Source organism: Dromiciops gliroides, chromosome 2, assembly GCF_019393635.1.
Source record: "Dromiciops gliroides isolate mDroGli1 chromosome 2, mDroGli1.pri, whole genome shotgun sequence".
NCBI classification, from domain to species: Eukaryota; Metazoa; Chordata; class Mammalia; order Microbiotheria; family Microbiotheriidae; genus Dromiciops; species Dromiciops gliroides.
Window position 1 is genome coordinate 327,204,798 of NC_057862.1, and position 21,968 is coordinate 327,226,765.

General features: G+C 39.1%; 1 protein-coding gene across 3 annotated transcripts in view; it reads right to left on the bottom strand.

Annotated features, from left to right (window-relative positions):
• Window positions 1–10,030: 10,030 nt before the first annotated feature.
• The window catches only part of LOC122742918 (T-cell immunoglobulin and mucin domain-containing protein 4-like), a 37,529-nt gene continuing 25,591 nt past the window's right edge, over window positions 10,031–21,968 (bottom strand). The window contains exons 4-7 of one of the 3 annotated variants that reach the window (XM_043987508.1): window positions 15,882–15,919; window positions 14,401–14,494; window positions 12,291–12,333; window positions 10,031–10,876 (exon numbers count right to left, since the gene is read on the bottom strand). In XM_043987508.1, the coding sequence (XP_043843443.1) occupies window positions 10,789–10,876; window positions 12,291–12,333; window positions 14,401–14,494; window positions 15,882–15,919 (263 nt within the window). In that variant the 3' untranslated portion in view covers window positions 10,031–10,788. The remainder of the gene's footprint in view (window positions 10,877–12,290; window positions 12,334–14,400; window positions 14,495–15,881; window positions 15,920–21,968) is intronic. The other 2 variants (XM_043987510.1, XM_043987509.1) reach the window with 2 other exon arrangements.

Genomic DNA, 21,968 nt, shown 5'->3' on the forward strand with positions numbered 1-21,968 from the left:
AAGAATATACCTTCCAGGGCAGCTAGGTGGCGCAGTGGATAAAGCACTCGCCCGGGATTCAGGAGGACCTGAGTTCAAATACAGGCTAAGATACTTGACACTAGCTGTGTGACCCTTGGCAAGTCACTTAAACCTCATTGCCCCCGCAAAAAAAAAAAAAAAAAAAAAAAAAAAAAAAAAAAAAAAGAAGAATATAACTTCCCGCTTATGAAAAAATGTAATCCATCTACAGAGAAAGAAATGATGGTACCTGAATACAGATGGAAGTATATTTTGTTGTTGTTGCTAGTTCTTTTTTCTAAAGTGTTTTTGTCTGCTATGTTTTGCATGACTACACATGTATAACTTATATTGAATTGCTTCAGTTCTTAAGGGGGGATATGGAGGGAGGAAGAGAATTTGGAACATAAAGTTTTAAAAATCGATGTTACAATTTGTTTTTACATGTAAGGTAGGGGAAAATTCTAAATGAAAAAACAAAAAATAAATAAAATCTTCTTTTCTAATTGAAAAAAAAGAATATACCTTCCCTTGACATTACTGTCCACGTAAGTTACCATTTCATCCTCTTTGTCTCTTCCACAGCCAACATAGTAGAAAAATAGGTTGTTTGTGCTGTCTCTGCATCCTTACCACTTATTTATGCTTCATCTTCTTTCAATTTGACTTCCATTCTCAATGTCCACTGGAGTGCTCCCTCCAAGGTAATCAATCAATGACTTTCAAATTGCCAAATCCTCTCAGTTTTAATTCTCTTGTTTTGTTTTTATTTGTTTGTTTTTGTTTTTGTTTTTTTTGAGGCAGGGCAATGAGTGTTAAGTGACTTGCCCAGGGTCACAAAGCTAGTAAATGTCAAATGTCTGAGGCCAGATTTGAACTCCTGAATCCAGCACGGGTGCTTTATCCACTGTGCCACCTAGCTGCGCCATCAGTTTCACTTGTTGATCTCTCTGTGCCATATGATACTTCTGACCATCACCTCCCTCTTAATTCTTGATTTTGGGGACAGTGAATTCCCTTTATCCTTCTACTTCTCTAACTTAATGATCCTCTTCAAATATCTTTTTTGGCTTATTCCTTGCTCTTACTCCAATGTCTTAATGTAGGTATTTCACAAAGCTCTAGCATTGGTACTTTTCTTCTACTACATTTTCTCATTTACTCCTTTGGATTCAACAATTGCCACTTAGCAAATGAATCCATTTCCAACTACATACCAAACATTTCCATCTACATATGCTATCCATACCTTTTACTAAACTATTCCAAATTAAAACCATCTTTCTCCCAAATATACTAATCCTCCTCCTTTAACCTATGACTTCTTTTCATTTATCTGCCACATCGAATCAGTCATGAAGTCTAATCAGTTCTACTCCTATATCATCCATAGCCATACCTTTTTTCCCATTCTATCACCACCCAAGGGCAGGTTCTTCTGGATCTCCTCAGGATCATAGTGTTTGTTTGGTTGAGTTTTTTGCAGGGCAATGAGGGTTAAGTGACTTGCCCAGGGTCACACAACTAGTAAGTGTCAAGTGTCTGAGGTGGGATTTGAACTCAGGTCCTCGGGAATCCAGGGTTGGTGCTTTATCCATTGTGCCACCTGACCTTCCCAAGCAGGTTCTTCTGTCTTCTCTTACAAACTATTAGGCCAGGGACAGCTAGATGGCGCAGTGGATAAAGCACTGGCCCGGGATTCAGGAGGACCTGAGTTCAAAGCTGGCCTCAGACACTTGACACTTACTAGCTGTGTGACCCCATGGCAAGTCACATTGCCCTGCAAAAAAAAAAAACTATTAGGCCCCTGTAAACCCCTAAAAGTTCTCACCTCCAGGCTTTCTCCTAATAATTTTTGCACACATTTGCCAGTTTAATGCATGGTGCAATAGAGTCCAAGGGCCTGTGTTTAAATCCTGCCCTAAATGCATTACCTGTGCAATCTTGGGGAAGGGGTTACACTAGATAAGTTTTAAGGTCCCTTCCATTTCTAAGTCTATGATTTAAAATGCATAGATCAGACCGTATCTCTAATTCTCAAAAGTTTCAGTGAGGAATGTTAGAAGGAAAAAGGCAAATAGGACCATTATAAAAGTAACATATTGAGGGGGAAGCTACGTACTGCAGTGGATAAAGCACCAGCACTGAATTCAGAAGGACCTTAGTTCAAATCCCACCTCAGACACTTGACACTAGCTGTGTGACCCTGAGCAAGTCACTTAACCCTCATTGCCTTACAAAAAGACAAACGAACAAACAAAAGTAACGTATTGAAGGTATCACATACTTTAAAAAAATTTTAAAGCAACCTGTATGTTAAAGATTTGTAGTTTTACACATAATCTTTTTCTGCTCTTCTGTATATATGGAAATGTTCTTTTTCTCATTATCTTCATCAACAACAAGCATTTATTAAGCACTAACTATGCACCAGGAGCTATGCCAAGTACTTGGGATGCAAAGAAAGGAAAAACACAGTCTCTCTTTGTTTTCCTTTGGTGTTCATTAAAAAATAATAATAAAATTAAAAATAAACAAAACAAACAAAAGCCTCATTGACTCTCTACTGCATACCAAATAAAACCCAGGCTCATTAGCCTGGCATTCAACGTCTTGCACAATCCAGCTCTGATCTATCCTTCAGGCCTTATATCATCTTACTTTCCTTCAGGAAACCTAAACTCTGGCCTTTCTGGATGGCCTGCTGTTCCCCAAAGACACCCTGTGCTTTTTCACCCCTGTACCTTTGATCACAAGGTGTCTATGATTTGAATATCTTCTCCTTTACTAGTCAAAATCCCTTAACACCCAGTTCATATGCCAGGTCTTCCAAGTAACTGTCCATGATCCATAGCTGAAGGTCATCCCTGCCTCTTGGGAATTCTAAGGAGATTTGTACCTCTTGTTCATCACATGCTGCTTTGTATTCCATTTCTTTGTATTGGTTTCTTATACTTACCTGGTAAACTATCAGCCCTTTGAGTACAGGAGTGGCATATTCATCATTGGGATGGGGAAGAATAGCATAGTAGTCTTTTTTAAAACACTTATTTTCCAAAAAAAAAACCCAAACATTTATTTTCTCAGGGCAGCTACGTAGCACAATGGAAAAAGCACCAGCCCTAGATTCAGGAGGACCTTAGTTCAAACACGGCCTCAGACACTTGACACTTACTAGCTGTGTGACCTTGGACAAGTCACTTAACCCTCATTGCTGGGCAAAAAAATAAAATAATAATTTTTAAAATATACATAGTCAAATGAAGCAAAATCCCTCATTGGCCACATCCAAAAATGTGTATCTTGTTCTGCATTTTGAATCCAATACCTCTTTGGCAGGAGATGGGCAGCATGCTTTATCTTTGGTCCTCTGGAATCATTGTTAGTGCATTGATCAGAGATCTAAAGTCTTTAAAATCAAAGAAAGAGGACAAGGACCCATATGTGTGTATGTGTGGATATGTGTGGATATATGTGTGTGTCTCAGTTCTTTTTATCGAGGCAAAGAATTGGAAACGAAAGAAAACGAAGGGGGTGACTTCAAAGGAAAAGGGGAAGACTTGAATGAACTTATGCTGAGTGAAGTGAGCAGAACCAGGAGGACAATGGATACAGTAACAATATTTTTCAAGGACAAACAACCTTGAAAGTTTTAGGAATTCTATCAACACAATGACCAATCAGAATTGTAGAGAACCCATATCGAAACATGCTGTGCAACTGCAGATAGAGAAGTGATGGACTCAGAGGGCAGATTGAGACATATATACATGTGTGTGACAAGCCAATGTGGGAATTTGTTTTGCCTGACTACTTTAACAATTGGAGTGATGCCACCTGCTGGAGAGTTACCGTAGGAAAGCTCCGCCATGAGGAGAAGGCGTCTAAGGGCAAGCCATGCGATTTTCCTTGGCTTCAGGAAGTTGCATTTGCTCGTGGGTATTGTCTATAAAAGAGGAGAGGCTTGCTCTCTTGCTTTCTTTCTGGAGGACCTCAGTGGGGAGAGGAGCTGGAGACATTGGCTCCCTGAGATAGCTGAATCTAGGCCTCTTTCTCTCTCTTCACCAAATTCTTATTCTCCTTAACAAATGCTTAAAAGTCTAACTCTTGCTAAAGCTTATAATTTATTGGCAACCACTCATTAGCTATTTTAGACAGACTAGCTATAATTTTAGCCCTTACAATGTGAATGTTTCTAACAGGGAAAAAAAATTTGTCTTTCGAAGTTGTTTTTCTTTATGTTTTTGTTATTATAGAAATTATTCTCCTGATTCTGCTCACTTTAGTCTGTACTCATTCATTTTTTGCAATTTGATCATTTCTTATGTTGCACCACATTTATATATCACCTTTTTTTAGCCATTCCCCTTGAGTTTCCATGTCTTTGCTAGTACCTTCATTTTTTTTTTCCTGAAAGCACTCCATTGCCTAGAAGAGGGCATTTGTAGCTGCTAAATAATGGCTAGTTAAATTTAAATTGAATATCATATAAGTGAGTTTATAAAGCCTCTGTATTTGTATCAAATGAAAAGAGAACCTCTAAAAGTTTGTATTGTATGAATTTCTGAAGCCATGTTCAGAAATCTTCTGAGCCAGTATATCTTATGTTGAATTCTGAGTTTATTTGAACTTTAAAATAGATAGATAGATAGATAGATAGATAGATAGATAGATAGATAGATAGATAGATAGATAGATAGATAGATAGATAGATAATCTAACATTAACATAAAGGCAAAGTCAGGGGCAGCTACATGGCGCAGTGGATAGAGCACCGGCCCTGGAGTCAGGAGTACCTGAGTTCAAATCCAGCCTCAGACACTTAACACTTACTAGCTGTGTGACCCTGGGCAAATCACTTAACCCCAATTGCCTCACTAAAAAAAGACAAAACAAAACATGAAGGCAAAGTCATTAGTTGTTTTTCTTCAACTACAGTAAACAAACTATACAATCAAAGCTTTATAAGATTTATGATCCTTCCTATGGGGTATAGGCTGAGTTTTATCTTTGCTCAGCCAACCCCTCCTTCACAGATAGCACAAATTAACAGTGCATGAAAGAGCACAGGGGGAGATGTTTAAAATACTTTTTTTTAAAACTGGAGACTATTTCAAGGACCCTTAAGTGTTTGAGAAGCACTATATTACATACAAATAATTTTATATGCCACTTTCCAATCATTATCTCGCCATCATATCAGGTTTCCTAATTACTGCTAAAAGGCAACACCACCATTTCAGGTAGCTATGTCTTTCAGAGTGTATGATCATTTGCTTGGCTCTCTCTCCCCACGAATCCTTTGAACCTACAGAATAAACCAACCTTATCCCCTCACCCCCCACCCAAATGCCCAGGACAACCTCAGGTTGGGCATTGGTTTCATTTCAAGGCAATAGGATACAAAGATCCTCGGGCCAGCAGCTCATGGAAGTCAGGCCTGGTGGCCAGTCCCACTGAGTCTAAGTACCCTTTTTCCTGGACCTGGGATCTTACTTTGTTTCTTCCAACCAAAGCCCAATTTTATACCTCAGTTTTAATAACTGGTTCTTTAGTCTGATTCCTTATCTGCTGTCCCAGATTTTCAATACTTCCATTCAATTAAACAAGGACTTATTGATCACTTCCTATGTTTAGGACAACATGCTGAATTCTGAGCATACAAAGACAAAAAAGGAAACAATCTTTCCCTTCAAGCAGCTTCTATTTTCCAGAATCTCAGGTTTAGCTCTGCCCTCATCTCTTTCCAAGAACTAGTCATGTCTACAAAAATGAGAATTTTGTCTCATATATTACTAAGCATTATGTAATCCCAGTAGGCTACCTTCCTGTTCTTTCACCTGATATTTGTTACTATGACATCCCTCAATTGTTTGCAGTCCCACCACCAACACCCCAGAGACCTGGTTGGTCTTTTGATATCATTCATACCCACTTTATAGGCCAGATAAGTAGCATAATGGATAGAAAAGTGGATTTGGAGTAGGAAAGACCTGAATCCAAAGTGTCCCTCAAATATAAGCTGTGTGACACTGGCCAAGTCACTTACCCTTTCTGTACCTCAGTTTCTTCTTCAGTAAAATGGGAATAATAAAGGTCCTACTTCTCAGGGTTATGGGAATCAAATGAGATCTTTGAAAAATTGTTTTGCAAACCTTAATATTGTATGTAAATGCTGTCTATTTTTAGCATATCTCACTTGACTTCTAAGAGTATGTCAGGGGGCAGCTAGGTGGCACAGTGGATAGAGCACCAGCCCCGGAGCCAGGAGTACCTGAGTTCAAATCCAGCCTCAGACGCTAAACATTTACTAGCTGTGTGACCCTGGGCAAGTCACTTAACCCCAATTGCCTGACCAAAAAAAAAAATTAAATAAAAAAAGAGTATGTCAGCCTGATAATATGACAAAAAAGGAAAATAATAAATGTAGGAGTTTGTGGTCAGACATAGGTTAGACCAGGGAACCTACAGAAGTCCCTTACCCTTCTGTAAGTCTCCAGGATGCCATGGTAAAATCATAAAACAACATTAGCAGTGATGTAGAAGGAAGTTAGCAGAGCCAGGGAAACAATGTACATAATGGTGACAACAATGTAAATGGAAAGAACAACCACCACAAAATATTCAAAAATAAATATTGCAAAATTACAAAACAATAAGCTTATCCCCAAATAAGAAATATGAAATTCCACCTTCCCTCGGTACTTTGCAGAGGTAGGGTGTCCGTGAAGTGTGGAGCATTGCTTGCACATGTTGTCAGATTTTTTTCAATGTATAGATCATTTTTTTTTACCAAATTTCCCCTCCTTTTTTTTTTTTCTCTATTTTTCTCTTAAAATTTCTTTGACATATGGGATGGTTCTCTGGGAGTGAAGAGGGGAAGGAATACATAAAGAAACTTAAGCAATGTAAAAATAAAAGATTTCAATAACAATTTGTTTTTTAAAACTGTGTCAGAATTTATATATTTAAATGAGAAGCATCCTTCAAAGTAATCACCTAAAGCAACCACAGGCTTAGGAATGGCTAATCAGGACCAGGTTTCTTCTCTCCACCCCACACTCCTTTCTCAGGTGTGCCTGGGTCAGTCCTATCTGTTTAGGTATCTTTTGAATTTTCAGTTCATTTCTCAAAAACAATTCTTGTGTGACCCTGGGCAAGTCACTTGACTCTCATTGCCCCACAAAAACAAACAAACAAAAAGGGGGGGGATAAAAAGAAAAAAGTAGGAGCAGCTAGGTGGTGCAGTGGATAAAGCCCTGGATTCAGGAGAACCTGAGTTCAAATCCACTCAGACACTTGACACTTACTAGCTGTGTGAACAAGGGCAAGTCACTTAATCCCCATTGCCCCGCAAAAAGAAAAGAAATGGAAAGGAAGGAAGAGAAAGAAAAAAAGAAAGAAAAGGAAAGAAAAACAATTCTTATGGAGAACCTCATTGTGGAACAAGGTTTCAATGTTGCCTCCTTTGAGGTAGCAAAACCCAGTTTGATTGGTTCATCCCCATCCTCCAGGATGCATGTGTACTAAGATTTAAGCAACTTGGAAAACAGATGCCACCTCACCCCACTGTGTTTGTTTTCTATGGCACAGTTAAAGTTAAGTTTCTAGCTCTTTGTCCCTCATTTTTCATTTCTTACTAAATAATTTTGGGAATCCCCTCATACCAATGGTCCATGTTTCCTGTAATGCCATTGATGTCAAAGAAATTTCCTCTTAGTGTCATGTCAGCTCTTTGTCTAAAATCTCTAATTTTGAGTTCTAAATGGCTCTGGGCCTTCCATTAGACTGTGAATCCTACTGTACACCTGAGCTAACAAGTAGTATTACCCATCATGACATTGTGTAGAAATGGTGGCCTCACACATGTCCTATTCCCTTTGGCATTTGTTCTCCTCCAACCTTCCTGAGTAACAAAAAAGCTTTGTTAACCTCCATCCCCACATGAGTCTGTCTCTGTTCATCCAGACCACTCACTCCCCTTTTGCACTTTCCATTCTAGCTTATAGACCACGCCACAAAATTAAACTTTTTATTTTATACCCCTACCTCACATTATAATAAAAATGGTATTCTTCAGCTTGATCATCCACCTCATTCACCAGATTTAGCTTACAATTTGAACTCTTTACAAAAATCAAATTTGCCCCTAAAGGATAAAGGATTTCCGCCAGTAAAATTATACAAGAACGTGCTTCAGGTTCCAAGGAAAATTTCCAAACAGGAATCCTTGTTATTGTTTGGCCTTCATTCTGGAAGAAGACCATGACTTCAGGGTGATGTCATGACTTCCAATAAATTGGATCTAAGTGAAAGAGGGCTATGCAAAGTCGCCAACCTCACTCTTTCCTGCAGAACCATCTAGGTCCAATGGCAAGATATACATCAGGGGACAGCTAGGTGGCGCAGTGGATAGAGCACTGGCCCTGGATTCAGGAGGACCTGAGTTCAAATCAGGCCTCAGACACTTAACACTTACTAGCTGTATGACCCTGGGCAAATCACATAACCCCAATTGCCCCACAAAAAAAAAAAAAGATATACATCAGGACAACTGGAGATGGCTCTGGATGTTTTAAGGCAATTAGGGTTAAGTGACTTACCCCCAGGGTCACACAGCTAGTAAGTGTCTGAGGTAAAATTTGAACTCAGATCCTCCCAACTTCAGGGCCAGTGCTCTCTCCACTGCACCACCAGCTTCCCCTGACAGGAATCATAAAATGTTCAGGGAACTTAAAGACCAGCTAGTCTGAACCCTTCATGTTATAGAGAGGAAACTGAAGTCCAGGGAAATGAAGGCGTTTGCTCTAGGCTACCCAACTAGGAAGGAATATGACAACTACATAAAAGATCACATACTCATCAAATTCAGAGCCAGAAAAAATTTAGAGATCATCCTGTAAAAAAAAAAAATTATACACACACACACACACACACACACACACACACACACACGCAGTCTTGAAGACAAGGACTGAGTTTTGTCTTTCTTCATCCATTGCCAAGCTCTGTTGCTCCCACGAGGTAGTCAGTTAAATGCTTGTTGAAATGAAGTGAGTCTACCCCAACCCCCTCATTTTACAACTAAGTTCCGGAGAGAAATTGAACTACCCAAAACTACACACATAAAAAATCAACGTAGGGGCAGCTAGGTGGCGCAGTGGATAAAGCACCGACCCTGGAGTCAGGAGTACCTGAGTTCAAATCCGGCCTCAGACACATAACACTTACTAGCTGTGTGACCCTGCTGTGTGACCCTGGGCAAGTCACTTAATCCCAATTGCCTCACTAAAAAATAAAAATAAAAATAAAAAAAATAATGAAGACCAGAGTTTAAGTCTAGCCTCAGACACACTTTGCTGTGTAACCCTAGGCAAGTCCTTTAAAAAAAAAAAAATCAACGTAATCTTTGTGAATTTTGTGCCACAAATCCTTGTGGCAGCTAGGAACCTGTATCTGGCCCTTGATTCCTAGACTTGCCTTCTTATTGAGGCAGTCTTTTCCAGGGGATTCCTGGGCCCAGTCCCTAAGGGTCAGGAGCTTCCCCAAACTAAACCAAAGGCTACCACCAGCTTCCCCCCTCACCCTTTTGGTCTATATCCTATACGTCTGTAGGACATCATTCCTTTATGGCATAATGTAACTGTATTATTACTGAGGAACATTATATTAGTTTAAGGAGAGGAATATTTAAGATAGGAAATGAAAATGAAATGAGCAAATAAAACAAAGAAATTATCTCAGAACTCTCTGGTATTTTGTCCATAGATCTCTCACTCCCTTCCTCTGATCAGCTGATTCCTCCAAGAACCTCCATTTTAAAGGACAATGTCGAGCAACTAGGTGGCACAGTGGATAAAGCACCAGCCCTGGATTCAGGAGGACCTGAGTTCAAATCTGGACTCAGACACTTGACACTTACTAGCTGTGTGACCCTGGGCAAGTCACTTAACCCTCATTGCCCCACAAAAAAAAAAAAAAAAGGACAATGTCTAGGTCAACCATGTCTTTATTTTTCTTCAGGCTCTGTTTCTGACCTTCCACCACTCTTTCAGGCTTCCTTTAAAGTGTCGTCTTCCCCTAATTGAATATAAACTCCCCAAGGGCAAGAACTGTCTCCTCTCTGGCCCCATTCCCTCATCTCAGATGAATAATAATATTCGTAACATCTACCTTACCATGTTCATAGAATCATAGAGTTAGAATAAGAAGTACCTTCAAGGTCATCTAGTCCAACCCCCTCACTTTACAGATTAGGAAACTGAGGCTCAGAGAGAAGAAGGGTAATGCCCAGGGTCACAAAGTAATTCAAGACAACAGATGACAGGTGGGATTTAAGCCCTAGGCCTCTAACTCCAAATGCAGTATTCTTTGTTTTCTACTACATCATAAAATTTAAATGAGATAATGGGTGTAAAACATTTTACAAACTTTAAAGCCTTATATAAAGTCAGTTACTACAACTACTTTCTACTTTCAGCAGATGCTTCATGTTTTTGATGAATAAATGAATGTATATCTTCTTTTTTGTGGAACTTATGTCCTTCCCCTCCAGGGCCAAATAACATATATAAGCCTTTGAAAAACCATTTTCTTATAACCTTGCTCTGAAATGGCACGAGCAAATGGAAATAATGGACAAATAAGTATGGCTACTTTGAAATGGCTAATATTCACTTAGTTCTGGCATACTTTTTTTATAAAAAGCATACTTAGATCAATTTATTGTCAGGCCTCCAATATCACACATACACACACACACATCCATACTTCCCCAAATGAAAGCTATTAGAGGGTGAAAAGGCCTTCTTCGTCTTCTTCTGTCCTACGAGGCAGGGCACTAAGAGCACTGCCAACTTCTCCAGCATTGTTTAGCCTATAAAGAGAAACAAAGATTGTTTATGAAGAAGCTGGGCCCCTAATAGAATGTCCAGGTATAGCAGAATCATATAAATTGCAAATGTCTAACCTCACACATCTAGTCCAATCCCTTCCATTTACAGGCAAGCAAACTCCAGGCCAGCCAGATGCAGAGCTGGATGAGAGGCAGCTAGGTTGCTTGGTGATTAGAGTGCTGGTCCTGGAGTCAGGAAGACCTGAGTACAAACTGAGCCTCAGACCTCAAACTGGCTGTATGACCCTGGGCAAGTCACTTAACTCTGTTTTGCCTTAATTTACTAAACAAGGAAATAGCAAAGCACTCCAGTGTCTTTGCCAAGAAAACTCCAGGGAAAGTATGAGCATGATAGGGGTAATAGGGTCACAAAGAAATGGACATGACTAAGCAACAACAAAAACTCCAGGCCAAAGAAGGAAATTCTTTCTATAGTCCATGGTCTTGATCTATGAACTTATAGTGAGAAGATTGAAAGTCTGTGTTGACAGAACATGAAACATTCATCTGAAAGTGAATACAGGGGCAGCTAGATGGCGCAGTGGATAGAGCACTGGCCCTGGAGTCAGGAGTACCTGAGTTCCAATCCAGCCTCTAGCTGTGTGAAGCTGGGCAAGTCACTTAAGCCCAACTGCCTCACTTAAAATTTAAAAAAAAAAGAATAAAAAAAAAAGAAAGTGAATACAGGGAATTTGAGCATGTCATGGTAGAATCTTTATCTCTAATATTTATCTAATCTCTAGTCTCATCTAATTATAATCTCTAATCTTTATCTCTGGTCTCTAACTGGACCTTATGATTTCATTGGCACAGGGAACACCTTCACCAGTGCAGACAGTACCTTCTCTGCCATTTCTAATCTTAGAGAGTTGCCCAGAACACTAAGAATGTAAGTGATTAGCTCAGGATCTCATAGCCAGAACAAGTCAAAGACAGAACTCAAACCCAGTTCTTCATGCCCTCAAGGTTCGTTTCTCTAACCACTCGCTGGGATGTCTGTTGACAATTTATAAAATACCCCCTTCTCCTTTCAAATAGCTTTGGAGAGGGAGAGATGGCCAGAAGCTCCTTTATATGGTACTTTATTTAGCACCCCACTTAAGTGGGTACTAAATCATTTACATGATTACTGTTCATATCAAACTGGTCCTAGGTCTAAAAAGGCAGAAGTGCAAAATTCAAGAGTTGGAATTCTATTTTCACCCAACCCTGGAGTGACCCATCATTTCCAATGTGCAGCTGGAAGCTGGAAGCTGAAAGGCAAGGCAAGCCCATTTGCAACTAGTCAGAGGATAAGGAGCCATTAAACTATTGAGCTTAATGAGTCTAATCATCACTAACAACTCCTGTAGTCATTACCACACACATCAGCAGAGAGGCAGGCAAGATAGATTACCTTTTGTGTGTTGTATCCGAATAATTCTTTCTTTTGATTTTACCTAGAAGCAAAACAAGGTTACAGTATGAAATGTGGGTAAGCAAGAAAGTCAATTTCAGTGAAAATCCCAAAGTAACACTAGACTATGAGTTGAAAGAACACAAATCTAACAGTCACCAGATTGGCCCTTGAAGATGGGGAGAGGGGAAAGGGATGGAGAGTTAGTGGATAAAAGCATATTAGTTCTTGGAGGACAGACCCCCCCCCAGAAAGAAATTTACCCAGTGTCCTCTTTTAAAGCACTTCCATTTGTCCCATTGGCCATCAAATTGTTCCAAGCCTAATCTAACAGTTGACTCCCCTACCCATCCTTAAAATCAAATACCCACATGTTTCAAACCTTCATATTTTTAAAGACATTAGTCTTTACCAATAAAAACATCTAACCATGTGTTTTTGTAAGGTCTAACCCAAAATAACTCAAAATTTTCTTTCTTATCAATTGAATGACCTTGTGATTACCAATGGTCCAAGATAGTCCCAAAGGACTCATGGGGAAGAATGTTATCCACGTCCAGAAAAGGAATTGATGGAGTTTGAATGCAGATCAAAGCATGCTATTTTCACTTTTTTTTTCGTGTTTTTTTTTCTTTTTGGTCTGTTTCTTCTTTTACAATATGACTAATTTGGAAATAGATTTTACATTATATATGCTATATCAAATGACTTACTGTCTTTGGGAGGGGGGAACTGAGAAGGAGGGAGAAAATTTGGAACTCAAATTTTTAAATGAATGTTAAAATTTGTCTTTACATGTAACTAGAAAAATACTATTAAAAACATTTTAATTTTTTCTTTCTTAGCTATATATGACACCAAGTAATATAATGAAATAAAATGAGCAACACTTGCAGATATTTTTGCTTATAACCAAATTAAATAAGTAATTGTCTTACCTCCTCCACCCCCCAACTTAAAATTATTTTATCCAGTAAACCCTGAGTGACCATTCTTTATTTTACATACAAAATGTAAAGCCATGTTACTATATTTAGCTTGAAGTCTGAAAACTTGATTCAAGAATCCCACATTATTTTCAGACAAGCAAAGTGGCATTGTGAAAAAGCAGGCTCGGGGCAGCTAGGTGGCACAGTGGATAGAGCACTGGCCCTGGAGTCAAAAGTACCTGAGTTCAAATCTGGCCTCAGACACTTAACACTTACTAGCTGTGTGACCCTGGGCAAGTCACTTAACCCCAATTGCCTCACTAAAAAAAAAGAAAAGAAAAGAAAAAGCAGGCTGGGCATAGTTATCAGGAAAAGTTGGGGTTCAAATTTCAAATCTCAGTTCCACTGCTTATTAACTGTGTGAACATGGGCAAATCATTTAACCTCTCAGTATCAAGTTCTTCATCTGTAAAATGGGGGTCATAATCTATCTACTTCACTGGGTTGTTATGCTGATCAACTGAGATAATGTATGAAAAGTATTCTGCAAACCTTAAATCACTATATAAATGTCAGTTGTCATCGTCATTGTTGTTAGAGGCCCAGACTGTGTAAAACAGAAAGGGAATATGGCATTCTTCCCCATATCAACTCACCAAAAAGGCAAGGCAGAGTTACATTTGACTTTGGGAGTAAGCTGAGTAAATAGATGCCAACTGGTATGATTTGAGAGTTGAAAAGAAAGTGTTCCTTTCCAAAGCTATATCTTCTACCTGTCAGCCACATTATGTAAAAGTCTATATTGAGAGACCCATTCCCTTGTATTTAATTGTACCATCTCTTCCTGGAATTAGCTAAAATGCAAATCCCCCTGAAAATCACTGTAACCACAGTGTAAGTGAGTCTATCAGATTTCTTCTCCCTACTAGGAAAGATAGAGGGAAAGTGCAGATGACCTTGGTGAGAGGAATGGGATGCTAAAAGGAGCAAAGGGATCCAGAAAGGGGATGCGATACTTAACCAAGACGGTTCATCCATTTTCTCAGCTCTTCCCAAATGCAGAGCTGCCAAGGGTATTTATCATGCATTCATAAAATTATTTATTCATTCCTTCCACAAAGATTTATTGGGTGCCTAGCATCTGCACCAAGAAGAACATTATCTGACCTTGTCCACCTTACCTCTCAAAATAAAAGCCAGTAGCAACAGGAGGATCACAAACCCCACCAATGGGACAATGATTATCAGTAGTTCAGTGTCTCCAGAAGTTCTTACCTAGGGGGACACAGGAAAGCAGAGAAGCTCATATTCTTGCTTAAATATTGTCTCTAAGGGTCTTCCCTGCCCCCTTTCTGGCCTATAAGGGAACTTACTTTCAGACAGCTGAAAAGTCATGAGCTTTACTGTGCTCAAAACCCATCACCAATGATTTGCCCTTTGTCACTCTATGTTGAGAATCTTTCTAAAAATCTGAGCTATAACCTGAATGAGTACAGTCATTCAGATAGGGACAAAAGCTCTCTAAAAACTGAACCCTTTTGTCAACACATCATATGTTTCCTAAAGTTTCATCCAGTATATGTCTGGTGTTAGGAAATAGATTCAGGAGGCTGAATCTCCTATATTCCTGATTTTCCAGTGTTCCTCCCCATCCCCCAACTGTTAGTGATTCCCCCTCCAAAAAAGTATTAAATCTTGTGTTTATGTCTTTTTTTCTTTAATTTATATGCTCCCAATAAAATAGAAGTTACTTGAAGTCAAGGAATGTTTTGTTTTTGTCTTTATGTCCACTGGGCATAACAGAGTACCTGGTACAAAGTAGATGCTTAATAGGTAAATAAGCATGTATTAAGTGCCTACTATGTACCAAGCACTGTGCTAAATGCTCAGGATAGAAAGGAAAGACTTAGTCCCTCTTCCCAAGGAGCTCACAGTCTAATGAGGGAGACAATATGCAAATAATCAGAGATAATATCTGAGGAAAGGCAAGTTAATGAGAACAGGGAAATGCTTCTTGCAGATGAGACTTTGAGACTTGAAGGAAACCAGAAAAATCTGAAGATATCCAACATATTCCACCACTACACCTGAGATGTCCCATTTTTCATCAGCATTCTTTCCTGAGGTCTTTCTAGTTGCCTTGGCCTGGACCTCTGCATCACACAGCTAGTAAGTGTTAAGTGTCTGAGGCCAGATTTGAACTCAGGTACTTTTGACTCCAGGCTGGCATAGGCTTCTACAGGAAGGGTTAGAATGGAAAATTCTGCCAAGTACGGGCATTCTGGGCTAGAGAGCCTTGGAAGTTACCACATTCTTATCATGACAAAATCAAGGCCAGGTTTGGTGTAGTTTGAATTTTTTGGACCAGACCTAGGATTTCATGGGTATAGATAACTCCCAATGAGAAAACTCCTTCTATCAGAGCTGGTTGGTAACTGCTCTGCATAGTCTTAGAAAATTGCCAGAAGGGGGCAGCTAGGTGGTGCAGTAGATAGAGCACCAGCCCTGAAGTCAGGAGGACCTGAGTTCAAATCTGGCCTCAGACACTTAACACTTACTAGCTGTGTGACCCTGGGCAAGTCACTTAACCCACATTGCCCTGGCCCTCCCCCCCCCCAAAAAAAATCACATAGCCCACATACACCATGATGGATTGCTTTACCTCTTCAAATTCAGAATCATTTTGTGGAAAACTTGTTTCTGACGTCCAGGGGGAAAAAAAGAGAGAAGAAAATGATTATATTTCCCATGTCAGCTAAATATAAGTTTCTGTGATTATCTAGAGGTTTCAAAGCCTATCAGGAAATTCAGACAGCATACTTAATTTTTTTTAAATTCGCCCTTTTCCTCTCATCTTTATTGGTTATCAGTAAGTATGTATTTTTATATATTTACCTCCAAAACTCATCTGCTTTCCATCATTACCTTATGGATAAATTGAGGCTTTGGGAGATGGAGTGGATTTATCTAAGGTTCTTTCAGACTATAGCACTTCAAATGGTATTTTTATCAGGGAAAGGGGAGAATCAGAATGGAATAAGGAACCAAAAGGGAAATTCAACACATCTTAATATCCTGCAACTAAGTTTTTTCTCTCTGCTATGATCCCCAGGAGCAGGAAATTGTAGGTAAGACTGGAAAATTCCTGTCCCTGCTCAGTTAGAATCCTGTTTGATTACAATCATTTCAGAAGGATGAGCCTGAAATTGAAACCATCAAAGAGAAAAGCCAGCTGGGGTAGCTTTTATCAGGGCTAATATGTGTGCTTTCAATTGGAAATGTCTAATGTGAAAAACATTGTCCCACAAATGCAAACAGTCCCCAGTGACATCAAATTATTTCCATTTTTTTCTTCAGATAATAGTAAAATACCAAGGGGGAAAAAAAAACTACTGGGACACAAGGTTTCCCTGTATTATAGCAACAAGAAAACACAAATTGTGGGACCTTACCCTTTAGTCTGTAAAAAGCAACAGTGTCTGAGTGAAAATCACAACCAGGTGTGACAAGCAAGCTCTACCATGCATTATGAATTTTTTTTCAGCTCTTTCCATTGCTTCCCCTGGTTATTAAAAGATAGGATTTGAAGTTAGAAGTTAGATTAGAGATCATCTACTCTAACCCTCTCATTTTATAGAAAAGGAAATTGAGCTACCAAACAGCAAAACTAGCATTGTGGGGTAGTGGATAAAGAGCTGGTTTCAGAGTCAGGAAGACTTGGATTTGAATCTTACCTCAGGCAAATCTTAGCTGTGTGACCCTGAGCAGGTTATTTAACTTATCTGTGCTTCAGGTTCCTCATTTGTAACATGGAAGGGATTGGACTCCATAACCTCTGATGTCTTTTTCCAACTCTGAATGTGTGCTATGAATGTAGGCTGTTCTGATACGAGGATTCAGTATACTTTCCATTATGTCACACAAATTCTTTTTTAAAAAAATAAAATTGATTGGTCTCTTTTGTTTTGACATTGCTAAATTTTCTTGCCATATACCCCCTCCCCCCTCCCAGAGAGTCATCCCATAATAATTTTTTTTAAATAAAAGGAGAGGAAAAATCATCAAAAGTGACTACTACATCTAAGAAATCAGAAGATACATACATATATATATATATATATATATATATATATATATATATATATATATATATATAATGTTCCATACCCATGGATCTCCTACCTCTATGAATGAGGGAAGGAGTACATCACATAAATTCTAATGGGCTCTAGGGCAAGTAAAGACCTGTTTCCTCTTCTGAAAACTGAAGGGGTTGAACTAGCTATATTGAGGTCTCTCCTAGTTCTAACAGTCTATGATTATATACATCATACATTATATACATCATAAAGTTAAAAATTGGAAATGCAATTTTGGTCTGGACAGAAGATATTCTGAATGGCATGAGATGTACCATTTTTCTCAAGCATTACCATAGGGATATTTAAAGTGAAACCCAGATGATGACTACGAGAAAGACATTAACCATAAGAATACCATAGAATGAATATATTCTCAGAAAGACCCAGTGAATCAACTCACACCAACCTACATCAAGGAAATGGGATGTGCACATTTGAAGGAGAGTTACAATCATTAGGCTCATGGACCTAAAGCTGGAAAAGATGTCAGAAGTCATCTATTCCGACCTCTTCAAATTTGGAAACCGAGTCTCAGAAAGGTTTAGTGGCTTACCCAAGGTCACTTAGCTAGTAAATATTTGAGGTAGGATTTAAACCCAGACCTTCTGACTTTAGTCATTAGTCTTGGCACTGTACCACAAATGGTATGTGTTACCTACTTATATGTAAATATATATGTAAATAGCTTTAAGCAATAATTTGCCATAATTAAAACGTAGCCTACTGGTCTGAAAGAAACCAATTAAACAAGAATAACAGCCCAATTCACTCTTTTTTTTAAGTGAGGCAATTGGGGTTAAGTGACTTGCCCAGGGTCACACAGCTAGTAAGTGTTAAGTGTCTGAGGCCGGATTTGAACCCAGGTACTCCTGACTCCAGGGCCAGTGCTCTATCCACTGCACCACCTAGCTGCCCCCCAATTCACTCTTAGGGTATGGAATCCTAAGACAGAACAGAATCCTAAAATATATAATTCTAATATTTAAAAGGAGTCTCCAGTTTGTCTGATCAATCCCTCTTGTCTCCAAGAAGACCTGCCCTCAAACAGGGCATAAAATGTTCTCTTTGGCATTCAAAGTCTTTCATAACCTAACCCCACTCCTACCTTTCCAGTCTTCTACATCTTACTCCCCAACATGTACTGTTTGACCTGGCAACACTGACCTACTGGTTCTTTCACAAACACAACACTCCATCTCTCAGCTCTGAACTTTTTCCCTAGCAATGCTCTCCTTCCTCTGACTCCTCCTACAGATCTCCCTGACTTCCTTTAAGTCCCAACTAAAATCCATATTTTATTGAAAGCCTTCTCCAACACCTTGCTTCCAATCCCTTCCCTCTATTAATTATTTCCTATGTATCCTGTATATGGCTTACTTCATATATATTTGTTTTTGTGTCTCTCCGGTGAATCATAAACTCCTTGAGGGCAAGGACCATCTTTTATCTCTTTTTTGTAACCTCAGTGCTTATAGGGGTGCCTAACACATGGTAGGCACTTAAATGTTTATTGATTGATTGAAAACAGTTGTGGAAATGAAACTCTCCTTTGTTTCAATATTTCCATAAAGTCTCTTAAGATTATAATGAGTCTCTCTACTTAAGTCCTGTCGCTCCCACCCATTGACATCCATCTTGTTGGGTTGTTTGGGGGATTGGAAGGAGTGTGTGAAAGAGTAATAATGAAACTTATTTTAAAACACAAACTTCCCCAGAGTATTTATTCTCACTTAAGTAGTGAAATTCAGGGAAAGATTAGGTTAAAATAAAATACTTTCAAATTGGCACTATTATTAAACATTCTATGACATTTGTGTTGGCAAATCACTGAAATGATAGGCAGTTGTGCTTAACAGTTTGGTGCTTGGAAGGGACCTCAGAGATCATGTAATAAAACTCTTTTATGGGGCAGCTAGGTGGCATAGTGAATAAAGCACTGGCCTTGGATTCAGGAGGACTTGAGTTCAAATCCAGCTTCAGACATTTGACACTTACTAGCTGTGTGACCCTGGGCAAGTCACTTAACCCTCATTGCCCCCACACACACAAAAAAAGTAAAACCCCTTTATGATACAGAGAAAGAAACTGGGGAGAGAAATTAAGGCACCTCTGGGTGCCTAGGATCACATGATAGGTTGAATTTCAGTCTTAGTGTTGGGACCAAAAACTGCTTCTCACCTTCCTTCAAATATTATTGACAATGGTTACTGGCTGACTCTTAGCTCTCCATTAACTACATTTTGCACATAAAATTTGGTCTAGAACAAATCATTTCACTGATGCAATCAGAACACAGACCTACAATGAAAATATTTAAGACACAGACTTCTCAAAGTTTTTTCTCAATGCAGTTAAATCTTTTCCCTTGTCTCCCTGTCTTACCCTGACCCCTGCTGGATAATCATTGATAGGATTCTGATTTAAAAAATAAAATCAAAGAGCAGAGGGGAGAAATGACAATTAATCGATTATAAAATGCTACTACAGCTGGAAAGGCTTGGATACCATTTAGTCTAACCCCCCACCCTTGTTTTATAAATAGGGAAAATGAAGCTTAGTGATGAGAAATTGTTTTCCCAATGTCCCACATGAAACTGATGACATATATTGACAAATCTTGGCTCCCAGTCGATGCTTTTTTTGAAGGACTGCAATGCCTGATGGACAGCTAGGTGGCATAGTGAATAGGGTGTCAGGCTCATCTTCTGGAGTTCAAATCTGACCTCAGACACTTACTAGCTATGTGACCCTGAGCATGTCACTTAACCCTATTTGCTTCAGTTTCCTCATCTATAAAATAAGCTGGGGAAGTAAATGGCAAACCACTCTAGTATCTTTGCCAAGAAAACACCAAATGGGGTCACAAAGAGTCAGACACAACTGAAAAACAACTGAACAACAAGCTGTACCTCATTACAGCTGTGGAAGACAATACTAGTCACTTAGACTCTCTCAGCCTCAGTTTCCTCATCTATAAAAGGGGGGAGGGGAATAGCACCTACTTTGAATGGTTATTGAAAAAGTCAAATGACAACAGATTTAAAGTGCTTTTAAAACTTCAAAGTGGGGCAGCTAGGTGGCACACTGGATAGAGCATCGGCCCTGGATTCAAGAGTACCTGAGTTCAAATCTGGCCTCAGACACTTAACACTTACTAGCTGTGTGACCCTGGGCAAGTCACTTAACCCCAATTGCCTCACTAAAAAAAAAAAAACCTTCAAAGTGCAATATGAATGTTGGCTGTGGTTAGAGAGCTTTTTAGTCCAAACTGCTCCTTTTACAAACAGAAAAACTGAAGACCAGAGGGGTTAAGTAACTTGCCCAAAGTCACATAATAAATAGCTAATCTGAAATTGGAATGTAAGGCTTCCTCATCAAACAGGCAACAAGTATTTATTGAGCAACTACTATGTTAAAAGAAGCAGCTTTGGGACTAGTTTATCCATATATCCCAAATAACAAGAAGAAAGGACAAATAGAATGTCGGTGGGTTTTTTAAAGAGACCTTAAAGATTGTCTAATTTAACCACCCTCATTTTGCAGATAAGAAGACTGAGGCCCAAAGAAGGAAATGACATGCCCAAGGTTGCAAAAAGATAGTAAATGGCAGATCTATGATGTGAAGCCAGTTCTTCCAATGTCATACCCAAGGCTCCTCCTATCCTACATCTTGCTGTTGGGAAGATTTCACTGATTCAGTATCAAATATTCATTTAGTGTCTACTAGTACAAGGACCAATGTTAGGAACTATAAGAAATTTTTTTTTTAAATCTTCCCTGTCTTCATGGATCTTAAAATTTACATGAGTAGAGGAAGATATTTTTTACTTCCTTCTACAAACTGTTCTAGTTCTATAACTAGATTTAAAAACTCATAAGAAACCTAAAGTCCTCTCACACAAGGCTTCCTTACTAGGGAATCTAACTCCTAAAGGTCAGCTGTTGAGTATAGTTTTCCCTCAATAGAGCCTGCCTATCCAATCCATATCTCATAGTGGTATAAATGGCCCCAGTCTAGAAGAACACCACTTAATTTACCTTGATTTGTGTAGTGATTAACTACAAAAAGAAATGCCACAGGATTACAGATTGCATACCTGTTAGGATTCTCAGCATCACCTGGTCCAGCCCTCTGCCTTCACGCTCCTCATTTTACAGACCAGACAGCTGAGAGGGCCACAGAAATTCAGTAACTTACCCAAGATCTCAATAGCCAAAATAAGTAACCCACAGAGAATAAGGAACCTGCTTCTCTCTCTCTCTCTCTCTCTCTCTCTCTCTCTCTCTCTCTCTCTCTCTCTCTCTCTCTCTCTCTCTCTCTCTCCCTCTCTCTCTCTCCCCACCCTTTGTCTTACCATTCTCATCAGCTACCATCTCATAAAACAGAAAGAAGCAGTGTAGAGAAAACAAATTTCTAGACAATTTGGTGAGAGACACAAATAAACTGTATCATCCCTAGAACATTTAAGGTAAAAATGGAAGTAGAACAGAGAGAGAGAGAGAGAGAGAGAGAGAGAGAGAGAGAGAGAGAGAGAGAGAGAGAGAGAGAAAGAGCATCTGTCAATATTACCACAATAAAAGATTCTTTTTTTACAATAATGACAGTT